The sequence below is a fragment of the Callorhinchus milii genome, unplaced genomic scaffold (genome assembly GCF_018977255.1).
Source record: "Callorhinchus milii isolate IMCB2004 unplaced genomic scaffold, IMCB_Cmil_1.0 Scaffold5, whole genome shotgun sequence".
Lineage (NCBI taxonomy): Eukaryota > Metazoa > Chordata > Chondrichthyes > Chimaeriformes > Callorhinchidae > Callorhinchus > Callorhinchus milii.
Window position 1 is genome coordinate 1,669,687 of NW_024704746.1, and position 20,969 is coordinate 1,690,655.

The following is a 20,969-nucleotide window of genomic DNA, read 5'->3' on the forward strand; positions in this document are numbered from 1 at the left end:
TTTCCTTTTTGTATAAATATTAATTGTGATACAGAGCCAGGAAGGAGGATAATTTGATAAGCCCAGTCTGAGCTCCTGTAAGACGTAGCACCGTGTAACTGGTACCATACGATATGCTATCACGAACTGTGCCAGTCTATGAAACTGCAGCTAAACATGACATCAATTATTAAAGGATGCCTATTAGCATGCATTATTCTGGTTTAATGTCAATAGATAGATTAATGCGCACAGAACCTAACCGTTCCCTTGCTAACTAGGCAACTCTCCACCAGCTTCAGTACTGTAAACACAGTGATTGAGACATCATCCTTAGACATGCTTCGCTTTCAAAGCCCTCCATGCCCTTGCTCCTTCCTACCTCTGTAACCTACTAACACCATATCAACCTGTCCATTCCCTCCGCTCAGCAGCCTCCAGCCTCCACGTCCCCCCACTCAGTCTGCCCCACCATCAGCGGTCAGGCCTTCAGCCTCTCTGCTCCAAATCTTAGGAACTCCATCCCCCAGTCCCTTCATCTTACTCCCTCCCACGTCAAGACCCTTCACTTCGACTGCGCCTTCAGCCACCCTCCTACCCCAACCCTTCTTTCTCCCCTCCACCCCTCCTGATCCCAAGGGTCAGGACAGCCAGGGTCCAAATCCCTGACTGTCCAGCGCCTTGGGACATCCTCCTGACATGAAAGGCCCTTTACAAATGTAAATTGCTGCTGTTGTCGTATAATGCTCTCGTCAGGACGCACCTAGAGTACTGCAAACAGTATGTGCAGGAAGGGGGGGGGGGGAGAGGAGGAGGAAGAGAAAAACGTATCATTTCACTCCTCATGGCAAACCTTCCTCTTTGTAATAATATTTTTCATCACCGCTGTTTTCAGATTTCCCTTTGGAAAGCAAGGCTGTGAGTGAGTATCAAGGGATGACATAAAGCACCACTCTGGTGGCTGCTGAGGGTAGCCTGGGTATTGCACTAAGTGCACTTACAGGCAGCTAAGGTTACAGTGCAGTTGGTGTGCGACAGCCCCTGGTTTGCTGGAACTCAGCGAGATCGCCGGAACGCTGCTTCTTGTTGTAACTGTGCGGAAGGGCTCTCTCTCCTGTCCCTCTCTCCTGTGTCCTCCAGACAGCCACTCACTACGCTCACCAGATGGGATATCCCGCTAGCACCATCCATCAGACAACCCCAGGGGTGACGGAAAGCGGCTGCAGAGCCTTGCGCACGAGTCGCAATGCCCGGCCACAGCTCAGGGACCCCGCTGCTTTGCACATTATGGTCCAGGTGCCAAACGCAGAGCTGGGAACAAGGGAACTGCTGACACTGCGCGGGTCCCTGAGTACTTGTGGGGTTCCCCTCCCTCCCTCTGCTCAGTGGACATCAGCCTGCTCCATATCCCCCGCCAGACCCACAATCAGCTTCAGCCTTTCTGCCCCCAACCTCTGGAATTCTAACCCACGGTCTCTGCCTCGCTCCCTCCGTTGCCTCCTTCAAAGCCAGTCTCATGAAACTCCTCTTCAACTGCGCCTTCGGCCATCCTCCTACCCTCACCTTCCCTGCCCCTCCACCCTCCCTGATCCCAAACCCCAGCTCAGGTCCAAATCCCTGCCTCCTGAAGTGAAAGACGCTAAACAAATGTAATTTGTTGTTATTGTTATTGTCTCCTTACAAGCAGAAAACTAAGAGAGGGGGCTTTAATAGCGATTTAAATACAAAGTCTCCTTTCTTAATGCCACTTCTCACTTGTTTCCACAACAGATTATATTGAGTAACTATTAACTTAACCGTTAACATCGAGTGACATAACTATATCCTCCATTAATATACCTATCACATTATATTAATATATTTATTATTTTATTATATATATTATATTCTCGGTGTCGCACAACCAACGTGTAAATGTGGTTATGTTTTCGTTGCTCTTTCTTTCTCTTTAGCGTTCCTCCTTTCTGCGACATCAAATAATCCATAAAACTTTCGGGTGTTTGACAGTGTGCGAGAACATTTATGGGGATTGCTCACAACCTTATATTAACAAGAACCATATTTGCACCACGGTTGGAATTTAGCCCTTCCTCCCATTTGGCTCGTGTAGATTTCCCTTTCCTCCTGTATCGGAGCCAATATCAAATTCCATGGCTAAAGAGAGCAAGATGACCAGAATCTGAGTGTTGTGGTAACGCTGGGCTAGAGCCGTTTATAAGAATATCTCTAATGCTACAGTTGCTCCACTCCCAGCTTTATTCAGCTCCTGACTCAAACGGCCTCGCTGAGATAGGGAACTCACTGTGTGGACGATAAATAACAGCCTCAATATCTTGTAAACCATCATGTAGAAAACCACTGATGCGCAAAGCTCACAAGAATAAGCATTTTGCTGCTACTTTCTGTCATAATATTAATAATAATCCTTGCATTTGATACAGTGGCTTATCATGTCTTCGAGATGTCTCAAAGCACTTCGCAGAATATTGTGTGAAGAGAATTGACTGTATATTGTGTGGGCGAAACACGGCAGCCAATTGCACACAGCAGCGTCCCACAAACAGTCGTGGATTGAGTGACCAATTTATTATTATATTTTTTTCATAAACTCCGAACTCCCACAAAGCCAACTTGTCCCCAAGACTACGGTTGACTCATCCACTTGAACGAACAGTTTTCTGTGGCTTTGGCAGTGACAGCAGCTTCTCAATCACTCATAGGATAGTGGTGGCAATATTGATGTACATTTTCTCTCAATCGCTTGTGCATTGAAAAGCATGAAGATCTCAAAAGTAGAGTTTCATGCCTAAGAAAGAAATGATCTGCATTGCAAGAAGTAACTTCAACAAAATACGACCCATCTGCGTTGAAATCTCAGTTCTTGCCATAATTATGTAATCCAGTAATATCATTTACCTTTATTTGGCTGTTGAACAATTTGAAGCATTTTCCGCGATACAGCATCTAATTTGCGGTATTTCTAAACAGGATCCTTTGATAAGAAATCCAAATTACATCATTAGTTTGCTGACTTTACCTCAGAAAAAGAGTTCCTGATGAGATATCTTATCAAGGAATCCCATTAAGAAATACTGCAAATTAGACCCCAATGTTTGATCACTGGGAATAAGCTCACAGTGACTGGATAAGTGGCCATAACTCAAAATGGGAAAACAATATGAAATAATTTTCATAATGAAACATGAATGTGGACTCTGAATCACCAGCAATTTCTATAGACGGAGATTTAGTTAATTTAGACGGAAGCCCTGAATGTTATTTAAGGCTCCAATAAGAATGTACCTCGCAACATTTCAGTTAAATTACTATTTTTGTACAGTGTTTGAAACAGGAGTTAAGGTCTCTGTTTTTTTCATAACTTGTACAGAACATTCCCTTCACCAACTCAACTCAACCAAAGCAAACCAAATGTAACCCGACTCAATTCAGTCCAATTGAACACAAGCCATCCAATACAGTCAACTCGACTCAACCCAACTCAATGCAGCCCAACTAAATCCACTCCAACACAATGCAACTTAATACAACACAACACCACTCAACCGAATGCATCCCAAAACTCAATCCAATTCAACCCAACCCAGCAGAACTCAATCCAACTAAATTCAACGTAATCAAACCCAATATCAAACTCAACCCAACATAATACAACTTATCAACTCAAACCCCATGCAACCCAATTTAAACCAACTCAGTTCAAACCACCCAACTCAACTCAATCCATCTTCAACTCAATACAACTCAATTGAACACAACTCAAACCAATTTGACTCAACCTAACTCAAATCAACTCCATCCAGTTCACCTCTACCCAACTCAACCATTTAACTTCCATTCTATTTCCCAACAAAGCAGCTGGAATTGACTGGTCTGAAAGCTGCTTACCTGGTTCCACCTCGTGCCAACCGCTAGACTGGCTTCCACTCCCTGGGGATCGGCCTTGGTTGGTATAAAAAGGCTCTTCTCCAGGGCTGTCCATTTCATCTTCCATAGATTTGTGGCGTTTTGTAGAACTGTGAGGGGAGAGAAAGGCATCAAAGAGGTTCAGTCATGTTTATCCTTTGAGCACCAGATCCTGTCAGGGACACATCCAGTCCCTCGCCATTTGTTCTGATCGTAATGCAACACTATCCTTGTGAGACATGTAAGCCAAGTGTACTATAATAACATGAGGGCCAATGCTGATAAAATCTGAAGTGGTACATAGAGATTGTATTTGATCAGTGTGAAGTGGAGAGATCAGATGCCATATGGATAGGCACACACCATACACTACTACACAGAACAAGAGATAGAGAGACACAGAGATAGAAAGGTAGGTATAGAGTGCTGTGTGCACACACGTTCACTCACACACACACAAACACATAGAGAGAGAGGCAAATAGAGAGAGACACAAACATACATAAAGATAGTAGAAAGCGCGACACATGCAACACAAACATTCAGATAGAAACGCAGAGAGAAAGAAAGACGGCCACACAGATACAAACACGTAAGAGTTATTAGGGCATGGTTGCAAAAAATGGGGTTGGAGCAGAAATATATAATTTTTTTTAAAAAGGAACTGCACAAATACCTGAAAAAGAAAAATATAAAAGGTATTTTTATATTTTATATTTTATATTTTATATCTAGGGGTGGGGGTAAACCACAGGGGAAGGGAAGGAAGTGGACAGCCTTTTATGATAGCCAGGATAGGCAATGGGCAAATAATGGCCTTTGACGATTCTCTGACCAGGAATTCCTCACTGTACAAAGTTTGTAACTTCTGGATTAAAAGTAAACTTTCCCTCCAGTCAAGTAACAGAAGCCTGACAACTGGACCAGAAACAGGAGCAGAGATTACAGAACACTCCTGGACCAAGGCTCCTCCAACACCTAAACCGTTTGGGACGTCCTCCTGACATGAAAGACACTATACATATGAAATTTGTTGTTGTGAGTTATTGAGAGACAAACACTGGGAGTGTGCCTGTTGAGTTGCCTCTTCTAACTCAGCGTAATTCACATATTTGAGCGACATGCTATCCTTATGAGAAACAGAATAATAACTAGCACAGCACTGGCACTATTTTGGGGTTGAAAAATGTGACGTTGGCATGATTCATTAATAGCGCATTCAGAATCAAATAAATAGCCCTACATTTGCATTAGAGCAACACCAACAACAATCAAAAAACACTCAAACCACTCAAGAGGTAAATATACGAGGGGTGGAGGTGAGATTTAGGGATTTGTTGTGGATGAGGATGCAAGGTGGTGGAGTTTCACATCAGTTGGATCTTGTGAATGATCCCTGTGAACTTGGACTACCTTTTCCAAACTCACTGGAACTCACTGGGAACTGGGATTCTTTCCACTGGCCTCCTCTTATCCCAGCAAAGACCGTGCCCTAATAGGTAAAGTTGTGTTAGCTGGACAAGCAGCGGGAAGGTTGCCAAATAGTGCTCTTAATGGCAAGCTGTATGCTTTTAGCTGGTTATACACCAACAGTTACCCCAACAGACACTCTGCAGTCCCCAAGCTTTGGCTATTGTGGGTCTACACCTAATAATCTCCAGCATTAGGTAAGCACACAGGGGAATTTCCATGTATAGGTTGTATAATCTTACTCTGGATACTGAGTATCCAGCGTGGAGATGAGTTTCCATATGTGTCAGACCCCCAGCTGACCAAAAAAAGAGTGGGGGGCGTGGGATTAATGAAGAGGGTGATTTCAACATTGGCTGCACATGGAGAAGGGATTTCTTCTCAAATCGAGCTAGAGAGTTGAACGTCTAATGAAATCACCAAAGGGGCCGACTCAGCAACTGGGAAACAGAATTACTGCCACCTCGCAAACAGCTTAGCATCAATTTCATTCCAATACATTCATTAAAAATAACCCGAATAATTCATGCTAGCTCACTGTCATCCACAGCCCTCCTCTCTCTCCTCTCCTCTCCTGTTGGCTTCAAGACAGTCCATTCTTCACACAAAAATGATGTGACAATTTTTTTTCTTCCCATTTTCTCCCCCTCCCCCTCCCAATAAAAACATTAATAGATGAAGAAACAGGGATTGGACTCATCCACTTAACCCCGCTGTTTCTATCCCTGAACACTGGCTCAGAGCATAAACCGTCTCTCTCTCTCTTGGCTCTTGGCCTATATCCCTGTGTTTAATTTGCGCCGGGCTCCATTTTCCTTTCTGAACGTACCCATTGGTATCGATTGTGTCACACGCTATCTATCCACCCTCCAGGAACTTACATGGAAAGAGCAACTAACTGGCAATCATTCTATATACCCTCCCCATCGACACACATACCCACTCCCCCCCCAAATACAAAGTGATTTGTGTCCTTGATCTCTGATCCAGGATTATAACAAGGCGATGCGCTGCCGGGCAGTGCTTCCGGATTGGCACTTGTGTCACTTCCTGCACACTTGAAACTGGTCTGCCAATGCAGGATGTGACCTGCGCTTCTGGTCTAGCGTTCCATGGGACGTCCGCACTATAGGCAGACACATGCTATACATGAGGGAGTGGGAGAGGAAACCGGACTGTACCAAAACAAAACGACTCGAATGAAGGAGGGAGGTGAGCAAGGGTTGGAAACTGGACGCCACCGCACTCAGTGAGTTCTGGACTGAAGCCAGACAGAGATATTGAGATACTGAACACAGCAGTGGGAGGGTGGGAAGTTGACCTTGAGGAGGTGTGAGGACAAGAATCCGCGAGAGGATAGGGGAGGGAAGAGGAGGGCAGGTTCTTTGGTGAGTGATCAGAATTAGGGAATCTGCTTCGCTAACCCTTCCCTTCACTAACCCCGCAACTCAATGCCGTGATAGCAGGATGGTCGGGTGGGCGGTCCCAAGGGATGAGATAAAATGGGACAAAGGGCTTCCTCGTTCAAACTATCTTGGGATCTTGTAACATTTCGTCAAAGATGCTCAGCAGGTCAGGCAGCATCTATGGAGAGAGGAAAGTGGGTTAACGTTTCCGGTCGATTACCTTTCGTCAAAAACAAAAGGTCATCGACCTGAAACGTTAACCCACTTTCTTCTCTCCACAGATGCTGCCTGACCTGCTGAGTGTTCCCAGCGACTTCTGTTTCTGTTTCAGATTTCCAGCAACTGCAGTATTTTACCATTTGTGACCTTGGGACTAGTGCTAACTGATTGGGAGCTACACTTTCTTGGAGACGCAATAACTTTAGCACCCAACACAGCGCCTATTAACACTGAACGCCTCAAGGTGCTTTATGGGTAATAATTGCTGTCAAGTGTAGTGACTGTATATTTGTCAGCAAACACAGCAAAATCAATTTTGCATAGAGCAAAGTCCCCACAAACAAGAGTCCCCATTGAAGCGAACCACCAATTTTACCTGGAGGATTGTTGGCCAGGACACCAGGAGAAAGTTGCTTCTCTTTTCGAAGAGCACCGCGGGATCTTTAACGTCCACCTGAACAGGCACAGACGGGACCTCGGTTTAACGTCTCATCCGAAGGACGGCACCTCAAAAAACCTAGCCCTGCTGCTCACAGCCCCCACCCCGCCTCCCCTCAAATACTGGATTCGAGCATCAGCTTGACCATGAACAAGTCCCTATTCAAGTGGGGGGTGGGTGGGGGAGGGCTCGAACCCACTACCTCTTGACTCAGAGGCGAGAGCATGCGAGAGCACACATAGATATCTGGTAGGTCAAGGTATCAAGGGATATGGGGCAAGGGCGGGTAATTGGAGTTGAGGCACAGATCAGCCCTGATTTTATAGAATGGTGGAACAGGCTCAAAGGGCTGAATGGCCTCCTCCTGTTCCAATTTTCCCATCTATCTTCCTATGACCAACTGAGCCAGACTGACGGTTTGCAAAAAGACCGCGATAGCTCCCAAGCCCCGGAAAACCTTCAGCCCTCATCGGATAAGAAGAGCACAAAAAGTGACGTAAGGTCCCCTGGTCTCAACCGCTCCCACTGCCATCAGCCTTGCCCGCTGGGCTTTCGTTGAGGGCACATTGTGAAAATACCAGCCGCTGCTCTCCCTCAGACACGTTTCAGTTTTACAATGGGTGCTCTATGCAGCTTTCTCAAATGGAGTGACGTAATGTAATTACCGGCTTGGCATTTTCCCATATTTATTGCTTAGAACAGCCTGTTCCACAGCCACAGTCCCAGTTCTCTCCTGGCTGCCAGCTAAGCCCGCGCTCGCTCACTCGCTCGCTTTTAATAACATTAGATGTGAAGGCACCTCTTTGAAGGCCTCATAAAAAAAGAGAACGAGTAAATATTAAAACTGTTCCGTTGATGGCGTGGGGTCAATCTAACTTTGATTTTTGTTCTGTTCTGGCTGTGGGAGGGGTGTGCGTGTGGAGGGAGGTGGTGGGGGTTGGTGGGGTGGTGGTGGGGAGGACCTTATATATTGTACACCATTACAGAGCTGTAAATACTGTAAATGCTTAAGCCCCAGTGCCAAGGCAAGGCACATACTGTAATTAGAGATATTAATAATCCTTGCATTCGATATAGCGGCTATCAAGTCGTTGAAAAGTCCTCAAATCGCTTCACAGAAATTTTTTTGTGTAAAGTGTAGCGATTGTGTATTTTGTCGGATAACGTGGCAGCCGTTTTGCACATATCAGCCACGGAGTGAGAGAACAATTTAATATGGGAGATTGCTGACCAGAACACCTTTCTCTTTTTGAGTAGTGCCACGGGTTTTTAACATCCACCTTATAGGACACAGAAGGGAACTTGGTTTAACGTCTCACCTGAAGGACGGCCCGACCGACAATGCAGTGCTCCCCCAAGTACGTCAGCGTACATCAGTGGAGCGTCAGCCTAGACTGTGAGCTCAAAGTCTCCGACGTGGGGCATGGACCCACCACCTTCTGACTCAGGGGCGAGAGCGCTAACGACTGAGCCAAGCTGACACGTGACGTTCCAGTATAACCAGCATATTTTCTAAATCCTCACAACTGTGCATTGCTCGTTAGGAGAACCCGAATCTGTGGATTCCCTGTGCAGTGTGTCAAGTTAAGCAATATTCAAAACAAACCAGAGAGCATAAAATAAATTACTGGGTTATTAACCAAAACCCTGCATTTAACAGTTCATACCAGTCCCTAAAGCTTATTCAACAGTGAACTGGTATGAGAATCATTTGTGGTATTAATTAGGTACATATTGTGCTGTACTTTAGAATACTCTAGTCAAAACACAATTACCTCAAAGGCAGGTCTTACACTTTTATTTCAAAGTGAAGGCCCATCGAGCCTATTCCACCAGTTTATTGTAATTCACAGATCTTTTAAAGCCAATGCCCCTTTTCCTTTATCCCTTCCTTTTTCGTCGGCCAACAAAATCAATTTGATTTATGCCTAAATCGAGAAATATTCAATCAGGAAAAACCTGGAAGCACACGACTGATCGAACACGGCCTTACCTAAACGAGTGCGAGTTCGGAGGCGGGAGGGGGTAAATGGGGGGGGTGCATCTACACCTAAGTATCTCTGTATAATCCTCGCATTTGATGCAGCACCTTTCACATCGGGAGGACTTCACAGGGTTTAATAATAATTCTTGCATTATCATATAGCACCTTATCACGCCGTTGAGGTATCTCAAGGTGCTTCGCAATATATATGGTAAAGTGCAGTGACGTGGCAATTTATCGGCAAATGCAGCAGCCAGTTGTGCACAGCGGTGTCCCACAAACAGCCTTGGAGAGCGCAACCAGTCTTATTTGGGAGATTGTTGTCCAGGAGACGGGGAAAGTGAGAGAAACTCCCTTCTATTCTCAAATAGTGCGGTGGGATCTTCAAGGTCCACCTGAACTGGCAGCCGGGCCATAGGTTTAACATCTCATCTGAAGGACGGCACCTCTGACAATGCAATACCCACCCCCAGCACTGCATTTACTGTAAGGCACAGCATCTGTGTCTTTTGGAAGCGGATACGGCTGGCAATTTCAAACAACCAGTGAGCGATCAATTTATAATAAAAACAATAATCATTACATTTGATAAAGCGCCTTATCACCTCTTCGAGACGTCTCAAAGTGCTGCACAGAATATACTGTAAAGTGAATTGACTGTGTATTTTGTGGGCGAAACGGTCTTGGATTGAGTAAACCAAATTTACTGCATTAAATTCACTCCAACACACAAGTCTCCTGCTTACCTGCTTGAAGATGTGCTGGGAAGAGATCTCCTCATGGCTCCAGGACTCATTGTATAATACGAAGAACCCTCCAGATCCGTGAGGGAAAAATTCGGGCCGGTCCCAGCGGCTATCGGTGCTGGGAATCGAGAGAGAAGAGGAATTAAAATTTTTTTATTAAATATTAAGTATTAGAAAACATGGAGGCATCAGCGACAAGCACGAGAGCAGCTTGTGATCTGCTTATTTCAGGCAGTTTCCATTTCCACTCGGGTTCACTATAACCACAACAACAACTTGCATTGATATAGCGCCCTTCACGAGGGGTAGCGTCGTAGATCGCCAAATAGAAATAATAATCCTTGTCTCTTATGGCAAGAACTCTTCAAACCAAAACATTTCTGAGAAGTGTAGTGACTGTGTATTTTGTAGGGAAACGCGGCAGCTGATTTGCGCACAGCGACGTCCCACAAAGAGCCGTGAAGCGAACGGCTGATTTTATCTGGAGGATTGTCGACCAGGACACCGGGAGAGAGAAACTTCCTTCTCTTGTCAAATGGTGCCACTGGATTTTTAACATCCTCCTGAACAGATGGGGCCTCGGTTTACTGTCTCATCTGAGGACAGCACATCTGAAAATACAATGCTCCCCCAGCATTGAATTGGGGTGTCAGTGTCGCTCTCGACCATGAGCACTGAGTCCCAAAGTAGGACTGGAGCCCACGGCCTTAAATGCCAGAGTGTTACCAACTGAGCCAGACTGACACAAACAGTGAAGCCCTTCAATGATGTTATTTCCTTGGCAACGTTCATATAAGCGACGTCTTACCACACAGAAGACCGAGCAAATTCTTTACTGAATTGCCTCAAACGTGAATTAGAGTCAGAGAGATTCTGAATAAAGGTTAAACCTTAAGCTATCAGGCAGATTTTTACCATAAAAAGAGAGAAATTTGTTTTAAGCAGAAAATTATTGCGGCATGGAATGTCCAACCAAGAAACTGTGGTGGAAGCAGAATCCTTAATAGCTTTTAAAGGGGAAATTAGAGAAATATTTGCAAAGCAAACACGTAAAACAGACATTTGGATAGCCATGAGAGGCCCGAAAATTCCACCTAGTTTTGACCTGTAAGAACGTGCGAGAAGACCAGTTTCAAAATTAAGACGGCGTTTGAGAATTTGCCAACTTCTAGCAGTTCTGGGAACGTTAAGAAAACAGAATTAATCCGGACAGCCACAGAGAGTTACGGCATAGAAGGAGACATTCGGCCCATCGACCTCGTGCTGACCCTATGAACGCAAACGCACACAGCTTACTTCCAAAATTAACCCCATCTTTCTGGTAAGGAGAAGATTGAGAGGCGACATGATTGCTGCCTTTAAGATTTTAAAGGGACTAGATAATGTAGATCATGACAGGCTCTTTCAAGTAGTAAAATCAGAGGACATGGCCTGCGGTTGAAGGGGATAAATTCAGAACAAATCTACGCAAACACTATTTCAGTGAGTGAATAGTGAATCTATGGAACAAACTCCCAAGGGAGATGGTTGAAGCAGGAAATGTTGATTCTTTCAAATACAGATTAGATAGTTTTCTTTTAGGAAATAACATTATGGGATATGGTACATAGGGAGTTTGGGACAAATGTGCGTGCGACCGGCAGGAAGGTGGAAAGCGAACTAGATGGATCTTGGTCTTGTTTTCGTCTAGAATTTCTTATGTTTCTTTCTCCCTCGCTCCTCTGTAGATCAACCAAATTTAACTCAATTTACAACAACAGCTTGCATTGATATACTGCCCTCTGCATAAGGTGACACCTGTAAGTAGATAGGGTCAGATCCCGAGCAGAGGAGAGAGTAGAGAGGGAAGGTGGCTGGCCGTTGGGGCGGTCGAAGAGGTCCGTTTTGAGGCGAGACCTAAAGACAGGTAGAGAGAGAGAAGGGCTGAGATTGCTGCAAATAAGCAGGGTCGTGGAGATCTCTGCTCTCCTCTAATGGATTATTGATTGCCTTCTGAAACACGAGGGAGAGGGATTCACTGAAAAGGAAATGAAGACTTGAAGCGTAAGTCCCCAGTAAGCACCCAAGGTGTTCGGTCAATAGGTTAAACCAGCCACTGCTCAATATAGAGTCACCTAGTCATAAAGAGATGGAACAGATCCACACACCAAGAGTAGCGTTTCCTGATCAGTAAAGTAATTGAGTGTCTCTCCCTCCCTAGAATCGTTTAATAGTTTTTCTTGCCAATTCAGCAACTTCTCGGTGGAAGCTGTTTGGAAAAAAAAATCTTCACAATCGTCTGTTGCTGCAGAATTTGGAATTTTTTCAGATATATTTGCATTTTTGTTTTCTCTCTCTCTCTCTCTTGTTCTCTCTCCCGCTCACCTTCAAACTCAACACTGGTGTTGAACGCTTTGAGGACAGTCAGAGCAACCCTAACACCAGCTGGTTAAACTCCAGCAGTAACAACAACTTGCTCAAGTCATCAAGACATCTGAAAGCATTTCAGAGAATATACTGTGAAATGTATTCTTTTTGTGGGTGAAACGCGGCAGCCAAGGGCATAGGGTCACAGCAATCTTCTTGCTCACAAGCTAAGATGAAATTGGAGAGGTTCAACTCTTGGAAATCGCAAACACGAGATACGTGTCGGATCGCAGTTTGAGAAAGTAAAACAAAATTAAAAGAATACTGATGACTTCGGCCAACTACTGACTGGCTCGCAGAGTTCAACAATGTGGGTCTCGCTGCCACACGGGGCTGTGTGCTGATCAAATCAAGCCAACGCACATTTGACCTGGTGAAAAGGGAGGTCACGGCCCATTGTGCAGGACTATTGTGAGTGTTTTATTGACGTCCTATGTACGGATGAAGCTTTGTGTCAATCATGGAGATGGACCTTTCACATTCTCTAATAACATCTGCACTCTGTAGAGTATTCACTCAATGCAGGAAATGTCAGTCATTAGTCACTGCCACAGCACAATAGCAACTGCCTTCAGAGGTTTCAATCTTTAGGTTAATGTTCGCTGGGGATGAGGAAACACAAGTTCACAATGTAGCGTCTGGTTTGTATTATTGCTGGATTTAGGTTGGATGTTTGACCAGTAGTTCTTGTGCAAGGAGGAGAGCTGAGGGGAGGAGTGATGAGGGAAGGAGATATGAAAGGAGGTGTGATGGAGGGAGCAGTGGACAAATTATGTGGGTGAACGCAGCAGCAATTTTACATAAAGCAATGTCCTACAAACAGCCACGGAGCGAACAATCAATTTTATTTTGGGGGATTGTTGGCCAGGACCCCAGGAGAGAGAAACTCCCTTCTCTTTTTGAACAGTGCCATGGGATCTTTAAAGTCCACCTGAACAGGCAGATAAGACGTCGGTTTAACATCTGGTCCAAAGGATAGGCATTGAAACGTCAGCCCAGACTCTATGAGTTCCAGGTCCTGATGTGAGAATTGAACCTGCAGCCTTCTGACTCAGAGAGTGTTACTGACTGAGCCAGGCCACCATGCAATTCTACCTGTGCATTGAGTTAGTAACTGGCTGGCAATGGTCAAAGATTGTGGAAATTCAGGGTCAAATGTTGCCAGAAAGAAATTGGAATTGTACACTACAAAAGCAAGCCGTGCACATCATTGGCAAAAAATGATGTCGAAAAAAAGCTCTGGTTATAAATGAATTAATCAACTAATTAATAAATAAATGAGTGCCAAAGCAAAGGTCTTTTTTTTCTCACTTACTTTGTGACACTCTCACGAGCTCAGTGACACTGAACACGCCTGATGTGACAAAACTGTCTTGGAAGCCCAAATGTCCTGCAAAAGAACAAACAGAAGAAACAAAATTAGTTTGTACAGTAAAGTGTCCCTTTTTTGATTCAAAAGAAATCTGTTTTATTAAAATTCTACGTGCAGTGGTGGCCTTGCAGTGAAAGGTGTTGTCTGTGATGATATATTTTTCATACCCCACCCCCCCAACTCCTCTAGATAAAAATCTGGCTCTGAACTTTAAACTACCTAATAATAATCCTGCATTTGATATAGCGTCTTATCATGTCTTCGAGATGTCGCAAGGCGCATCACAGAATATATTGTAAAGTGAATTGACTGTGTATTTTGTGGGCGAAATGCGGCAGCCAATTGCGCATAAACAATCATGGACTGAGTGACCAAATGATACTTTTTTTTGAAGGGATTATTACCCCCGGAAAAGTCATCCGCCAATTGACAAACAATTGAGTTCCTACTTACTGCTGGGAAAACAGAGGTGTGGGGAGTAAAGAAACCTGCTTAAGGTTTCTCCCTGCCCAGGAATCAAACCCAGGTCCTGTTGCTTGCGAGGCGAGTGCTCTAACCACTGATCTGCAGGATCTGCGAGGCTCCACATTCATTGCAGACAGGGAACTTAAGCCATCGCTCAACAAGTCATGGGGACATGGCTTGAACATTCACAGTGCATTGTCTCCTTCAGATAGGTCAGGCCCTTAATACTCCAAGGTCAGGTTAAACAACTCCCTGTCTGTAAGTTGCATGCTGGCAGGTGCCTAAAGGGATTGGTGGCAGTGGGGGGTGGGGGGCGAAGGAACGAGAGGGGAGGGGAGGAGAAAAGACATCTCTCCGATAAGCAAATGAAAGGAGGCCTTGATGGTTCACACCAGGCATCAGCATAACCTTTTAACTGTTGCAGTCATGGTTGACAGCCCTATGACCCGGAGGGATTATCTGGGATTTCATTGACAAGGGGAAGAACTGAGCGTTTTTTTAATAGGCAGTATTGCTCCAAGACACCAGTTCAAAGCGTCCGGAATACCCCGGCAGATCGGAACGCTGATTGGAAAATTGTTTCCTGGTTCGGACATAACAGACTGTAATAATGAGAATTTTGTAAACAAAAAAAGGAGAGGAGGTTAGAATAACTGAAACTTATTTGACAGTGATCCTGTTTGCTCTTTTAGCCCTTTGCTGATCTGCTTGACGTGTGGTTTTAAATCCCCCCAGAGTCTTGTTACAAATGGATATTAGTTCCACCCAGGATTGTGACACTTCACTACTGGGTCCGTTCTCTTTATGCTGGATCAATTGAGCTCCCCATTCGCTCACCTCCCCCACCCCCCCTCCCCACCACCATTGCAGGCACTTGATTTGACACACGACTGAGACACGGGATCCATTCAAACTTTTTATGCCTGTGGATTTTTTTTTGTAGATGGGGTTTGTGTGTGTGTGTGACTGTGTGCGTAAGACACCGGATAATGGCCATCTAAACAGGCACAGGTGGGGGAGGGGCTCAGTTTAACCTCATCATAGGATTAATAATCCTTCTATTTGATACAGCGCCTGATCACATCATTGAGACGTCTCAATAGCGCTTCACAGATATTGTAAAGTGAATTGACTGTATGTTTTGTGGGCGAAACAGGGCAGCCAATTGCACACAGTGACATCCCAATTCTTCTTCTTATTATTATTTTTGAAGGGATTGATTAATCCCAAAAGGGATCTGCCAATTGACTAACAATAACAACAAAACTGTCGGAAGGACGTCCCAAGGCTTTGGACAATCAGTGTTTCGGACCCGAGCTGGGTTCGGGATCGGGGAGGGTGGAGGGGCAGGGGGGAAGGAGGTGACCGAAGGCACGGTCGAAGAGGAGGGTCTTGGGACGCGACTTGACGGAGGCAAGAGAGGGGGGTGAGACGGAGGGATTGCATGGTTCCTACTTACTGCTAAGTAAACAGAGGTGTGAGGAGTAAGGAAACTTGTCTAAGGTTTTACCCTGCCTGGGAATCAAACCCGGGTCCTCTCGCTTGCGAGATGAGTGCTCGATCTACTGAGCTACAGAACTCCACGGACTCATCTGTGGAGACGGCACCTGTGACAATGCAGCAGCGTGCCCACCAGCATTGCACAGGAGTGTCCGATAGCCTTGAACCAACAAGCCTTGACGTGGGGCTCGAACCAACAATCTTCTGAGCCAGAGGCACGAGCGCTACCATGTTAGACAGGCGGCAAAAGGATGGTCAGGGTTGTGCTTAATTATACACTTGAGGATCTTAAATACACCTAGCAATCTTTCCCGAGGCGTCCTATTTTTAATCCAAACAATCGTTGTTTTCAAACCCTCTGTGAATGCAAATCTGGGGAATGATCTTGTGAGGGGGAGGGGGGGGAGGGGAGAGGAGGTGACCCACCGTTAGTTAAAAATCCAGCATTTCCAAAAAGCACAGAGATAACAAGTTAAGAGATCAGCAGCAGTGCTCTGGGCAGACATTGCAGACACGCACCACACATTTAACTTAGACAAATGAAAAGTATCCTGAGGCGCAGCTTAACATTGATGACTCTTGCTGACTGGGCTGAAGAAAGATTACTAACTCGCAATGCTAAGTGAAAACTGCGAGTTTGCCCTAAATCCCAGCACTCATTATCTGGTTCTCCCAAAACACTTTTTACATCTGAAGGAAGTGCTCAATTGGACAGAGCTGACAGTTTATTCCATCCAATTACCAGCAATTGAACCTGAGCTCAGGTAAGTGTGTCCAGTCTAACCTCAGAGAGGAGAGCTGGGGGGGGGGGGGGCAAGTGCTGCCCATCAGAAGAGCTACAGCCTTCCAACCCCGGGGGTGAGCGAGACAGGCTGACACCGTGAGACACTGAATTAATACCAATCCTTGCGCTTAATAGCACGTTGATTAAACTCTCGAGGTCCTTTTACTGTAAAGTGAAGTGAGCGTGTATTTTGTGGGCGAAACGCAGCAGCCAATTTTCTCACAGCAGGGTCCCACTTTGTGGGAATGAGTGAGCGACCAATCTTATCTATAGGGCATTTTCGGCCAGGACACTGGGAGAGAGAAACCTGCTTCTCCTTTCAAATAGCACCACGGGATCTTTAACATCCATTTAAACAGACACAGACAGGGCCTCGGTTTAACATCTGATCGGAAGGAAGGCACCTCCAACAACAATAATAATAATCCTTGCATTTGACATCGCGCCTTATCACGTCTTTGAGACGTCTCAAAGCGCTTCACAGAATATACTGCAAAGTGAATTGACTGTATATTTTGTGGGCAAAACGCGGCAACCAATTGTGCTCAGCAGCGTCCCACAGACAATGATTGAGTGACTAATTTATTATTATTATTTTTGGAAGGAATTATTACCCCCGGAAAAGTGATCCGCCAATCGACTAATAACTTCTTACTGCTAGGTAGACAAAGGTGTGTTGGGGCAAAGAAACTTGCCCATCGTTTCGCCCTGCCGGGAATCAAACCCAGGTCTCTCGCTTGCGAGGTAACCACTGAGCTGCAGGATTCAGCATTGCACTGGAGCATATAATGTGAGCTCAAAGGCAAGAGTGCTACCGACTCAGCCAGGCTGACACCTTAGTGAGTGTTGAGTCAATGACTCTCAACAATTTCTTCTCAGGGTTCTGACGGCTGAAAGAAAGTGCTGAGACTTCACTTCTGTGGAGTCTACCACCCTCCCTTGGTTACATTAACTCAATACAAAATCAATGGATCAAGTTCCTCTGACTGTAAGTGAACATAGTATTTTCTAAACCTAGTGGCAGAGAGTAAGAGCAAGGAAGAGATGTTCTTTCTAAACTCCGCCACTAATTAATTCAAGGTTTTTTTTTGTTATTTTTCAAAAAAATACTCAAACATTCTCAGTTGACTTTCAACGTCGACAACAACTTGCATCTATACACACATAAGTTTTGAAGCACGTCATAGGACGGGCAGTAGGGGGGAGGTGGACACTGAGTAATGGTCGAGTGGGCGGGGGGAAGGAGGAGGAGGTGGTCATGGGTGTCAGTAGAGATAGGATTTGAGACAGAAGTTAAAGAGAGGGGTGCGAGACACAGGGGAAAGGGGAGTGAGTTCCAGAAGTTAGGGATGTAGGAACTTTACAAACAGAACTTTTAAGTGAAATCACGTTTTGTTTTGTGTTTTACAGCTGAACAAATCCCAGTAGTTGATAGGGAGAAACTGTTTCCAATGACCGGTGGGTCAGTAACCAGAGGATATAGATTTAAGATAATTGGCGAAAGAGAGGAGACAAGGATTTTTTTTCACAGAGTTGTTTTAGTCTGGAATGCATTACCTGAAAGGGTCGGTGGAAACAGATACAATGGCAACGTTCAAAAGGGTTTTAGATAGGTACTTGACAAGGGAAACAAACTGCAAGGATATGGGGGAAGAGTGGGGATGTGGGACTGATTGGATATCTCTTCCAAAGAGCAGGCACAGGCACAATGGGCCAAATGGCCTCCTTCTGTGCTGTAATATTCTATGATTCGTAGGAATCATAGAATTTGAGCCGGTTTTTTTCCCGGCTCAAAGGACATCACTCTTTGAAGCATTTTGAGACATCTCGAAGACGTGATAAGGTGCTATATCAAAAGCAAGGATTTTTATTATTATTCTACAGAAAGACTACCTTTCTGATGAAGGGATCAGTCTTGGGCACTCAACCTTAGCAAACATGAAATAACAATAACAAAATTATATTTGTAAAGCGCCTTTTACATTGGGCGCTGGATAATCAGCTGAGGGGATCGAGGAGGGTGGAGAGCGGGGGGGGAAGGAGGGTAATCGAAGGCACAGTCGAAGAGGAGGGTCTTGAGATGGGTCTTGAAGGAGGCAAGGGAGGGGGCAAGGCGGAGGGACTGTGGGATGGAGTTCCATAGGGTGGGGGCCGAGTGGTTGAAGGCCCGCCCGCCAATGATGGGGCGGGGGGGCAGAGGGGCCGCGAAGCATGCCGGAATCCGCTGAGCGGAGAGAGGGGCAGGTTGGTGGCTGGTTAGAAGGTTGCAGAGATCTTCACTAGCCTGACGATTGTTGTTGAGCTACGATGAGAGGTTGGGTAGACTAGGGCTATATTTACAGAGAGGAGGCTCTGGGACGATTTGACTGAGGTACAGCTCAGATTGACTGGAATGGTTGCCAGGAATGGTGGTTGAGGCCAGGATACTGAACTCATTCAAGAAACAGCTTGATGCTGTGATAGGGAGAACAGCAGAGATGGGTATTCTGGAAGATTCAGATCAACTGGGCCAAAGGGCCTTCTTCATCCAAACTTCTTTTATGATCTCTTCTGAGGTATGTAAAATAATGAAAGGAATTGACAAGTTATTAATAATTAAACTCCTTGAATTTGACATAACCTCTTTTCATATCGGGAGGAAGTCTGAAAGCGCTTCACAGGATTCAATGCAAAGTGTAGTGACTGTGTGTTCTTGTAGGTTAGATTTTAGACAATTCACCCCTCTGGGAGAGAGACCCATGACATGGGGAATTGCCTAAATATCAGAACCAAGGCTGTCAGTACTGAGGTCAGGATGCATGTCTTCACACAAATGAGAGAGCTGTGAAGAAGTGGAAGTGTTTGCCCCAGAAAGCTGTAGATGGGGGGGGGGCGGGGGCTGTGTAAAAGAGTTTCTGTCCAAGATAAATTGGCTCTTCAACTCCACTCTGGCTGTGGTGCAACATTGGCTGCTGCATAGGCCAGAAGTATTACACAGTCACTACACTGAACCGCAATTCTCTGCGAAGAGCATAGAGACGTTTCGAACCTCCCTACCTCTCCAACTTGCTTACCCCCCTCACTCCCACCACCCGCTGCCTCCGCTCGGCTGGCTCCAGACTCCTGTTTGTCCGTCATCCCCTCCGTGCCTTCAGCCACTATACCCTGAAACTCTGGAACTCTCTCCCTCCCCACCTTCAAATTCCACCTAAAGATCTTCTTTTTGATTGTGCTTACAGTCACCTCCCCCCCACTTCTCCCCCTGGCTCGGGGTCAGACTCCGCCACTGTCAATTGCTCCGGGACGCTACTTCGTGTAAACGCAAGTTGTTGTTGTTGTTACGAGGCATCGTATCAAACTCGCGGAATGTTATTTATTGGAGACGTGTCAGTGGGAGTGAGGCGTGGGCTTACAGGAGCTTTCAACAACCACGGAGCTGGGAGCTGCCTCAACAGGGATCAATCTCAGTCTCTTATCTCAGCCTCATTTAAACCTGGCAAGAGGTTAGAATGCCGGGAGACATTTACACTGTATTGATTTTGAGATCGCTCGATGCAGAGAGGAGCCAGAACCTGAGAATGAGCGGTGAAAGATAAAGCAAGCCAAACTGTACATGTAGACAATAAGCATACTAGCCTCTGATCCTATGTAAAACCACTTCCCCCATATATATATATATATACAAATAAATAATCCTTACATTTTACACAGCACCTTATTGCTTCCTTGCAATGCCTCAAAATGCTTTGTTTAACTACAAGAGTTTGCCTGGAGAGTACACAGTCACTGCACTTCACAGTAAAATCCCACAAAGTGCTTTGAGACGTGTCGGTGGCATGATAAAATACCGTATGAAAGGCAGGGATTATTACTAATAAGAACTATAACAACACTTGCAGATAATTCAGCACCTTTCACATCAGGAGGACGCCTCAAAGAGCTTAACAGGGTTTACAGTAAACTGGAGTGACTGTGTGTTTCGTAGGCAGACTGCTGCCAAATTGAACTCAGCAAAGTCCCCTTTCCCATAGCATCAGCGTGTGTTGCCTGTAGCAGAAATTAAATGCATGCAAGCAGAGAAATCAGTTGTTGTGTGTGTGTGGAAGGAAGGGGGCAGAGAATAGTGCTAATGCATCTTCCTACCAAGAGAATGTTTGTATCTCTCTGCCTTTTCAATACTCCTCTTCCCCAAATTCAACTGTGCTAAAAATAATAATAATCCTTGCATTTGCGATATAGCGCCTTATCATGACTTTGAGACGTCTCAAAGCACTTCATAGAAATATACTGTCAAGT

The 20,969-nt window shown here is 45.3% G+C and overlaps 1 protein-coding gene across 3 annotated transcripts in view; it reads right to left on the reverse strand.

The window, feature by feature from the left end:
* Window positions 1–20,969, reverse strand: part of nfia (nuclear factor I/A) — a 225,766-nt gene that overhangs the window by 48,955 nt on the left and 155,842 nt on the right. For all 3 annotated transcript variants that reach the window (XM_042334849.1, XM_042334850.1, XM_042334848.1), the window contains exons 4-6: window positions 13,889–13,963; window positions 10,168–10,285; window positions 3,886–4,013 (exon numbers count right to left, since the gene is read on the reverse strand). In XM_042334849.1, coding sequence (XP_042190783.1) covers window positions 3,886–4,013; window positions 10,168–10,285; window positions 13,889–13,963 — 321 coding nt within the window. The remainder of the gene's footprint in view (window positions 1–3,885; window positions 4,014–10,167; window positions 10,286–13,888; window positions 13,964–20,969) is intronic.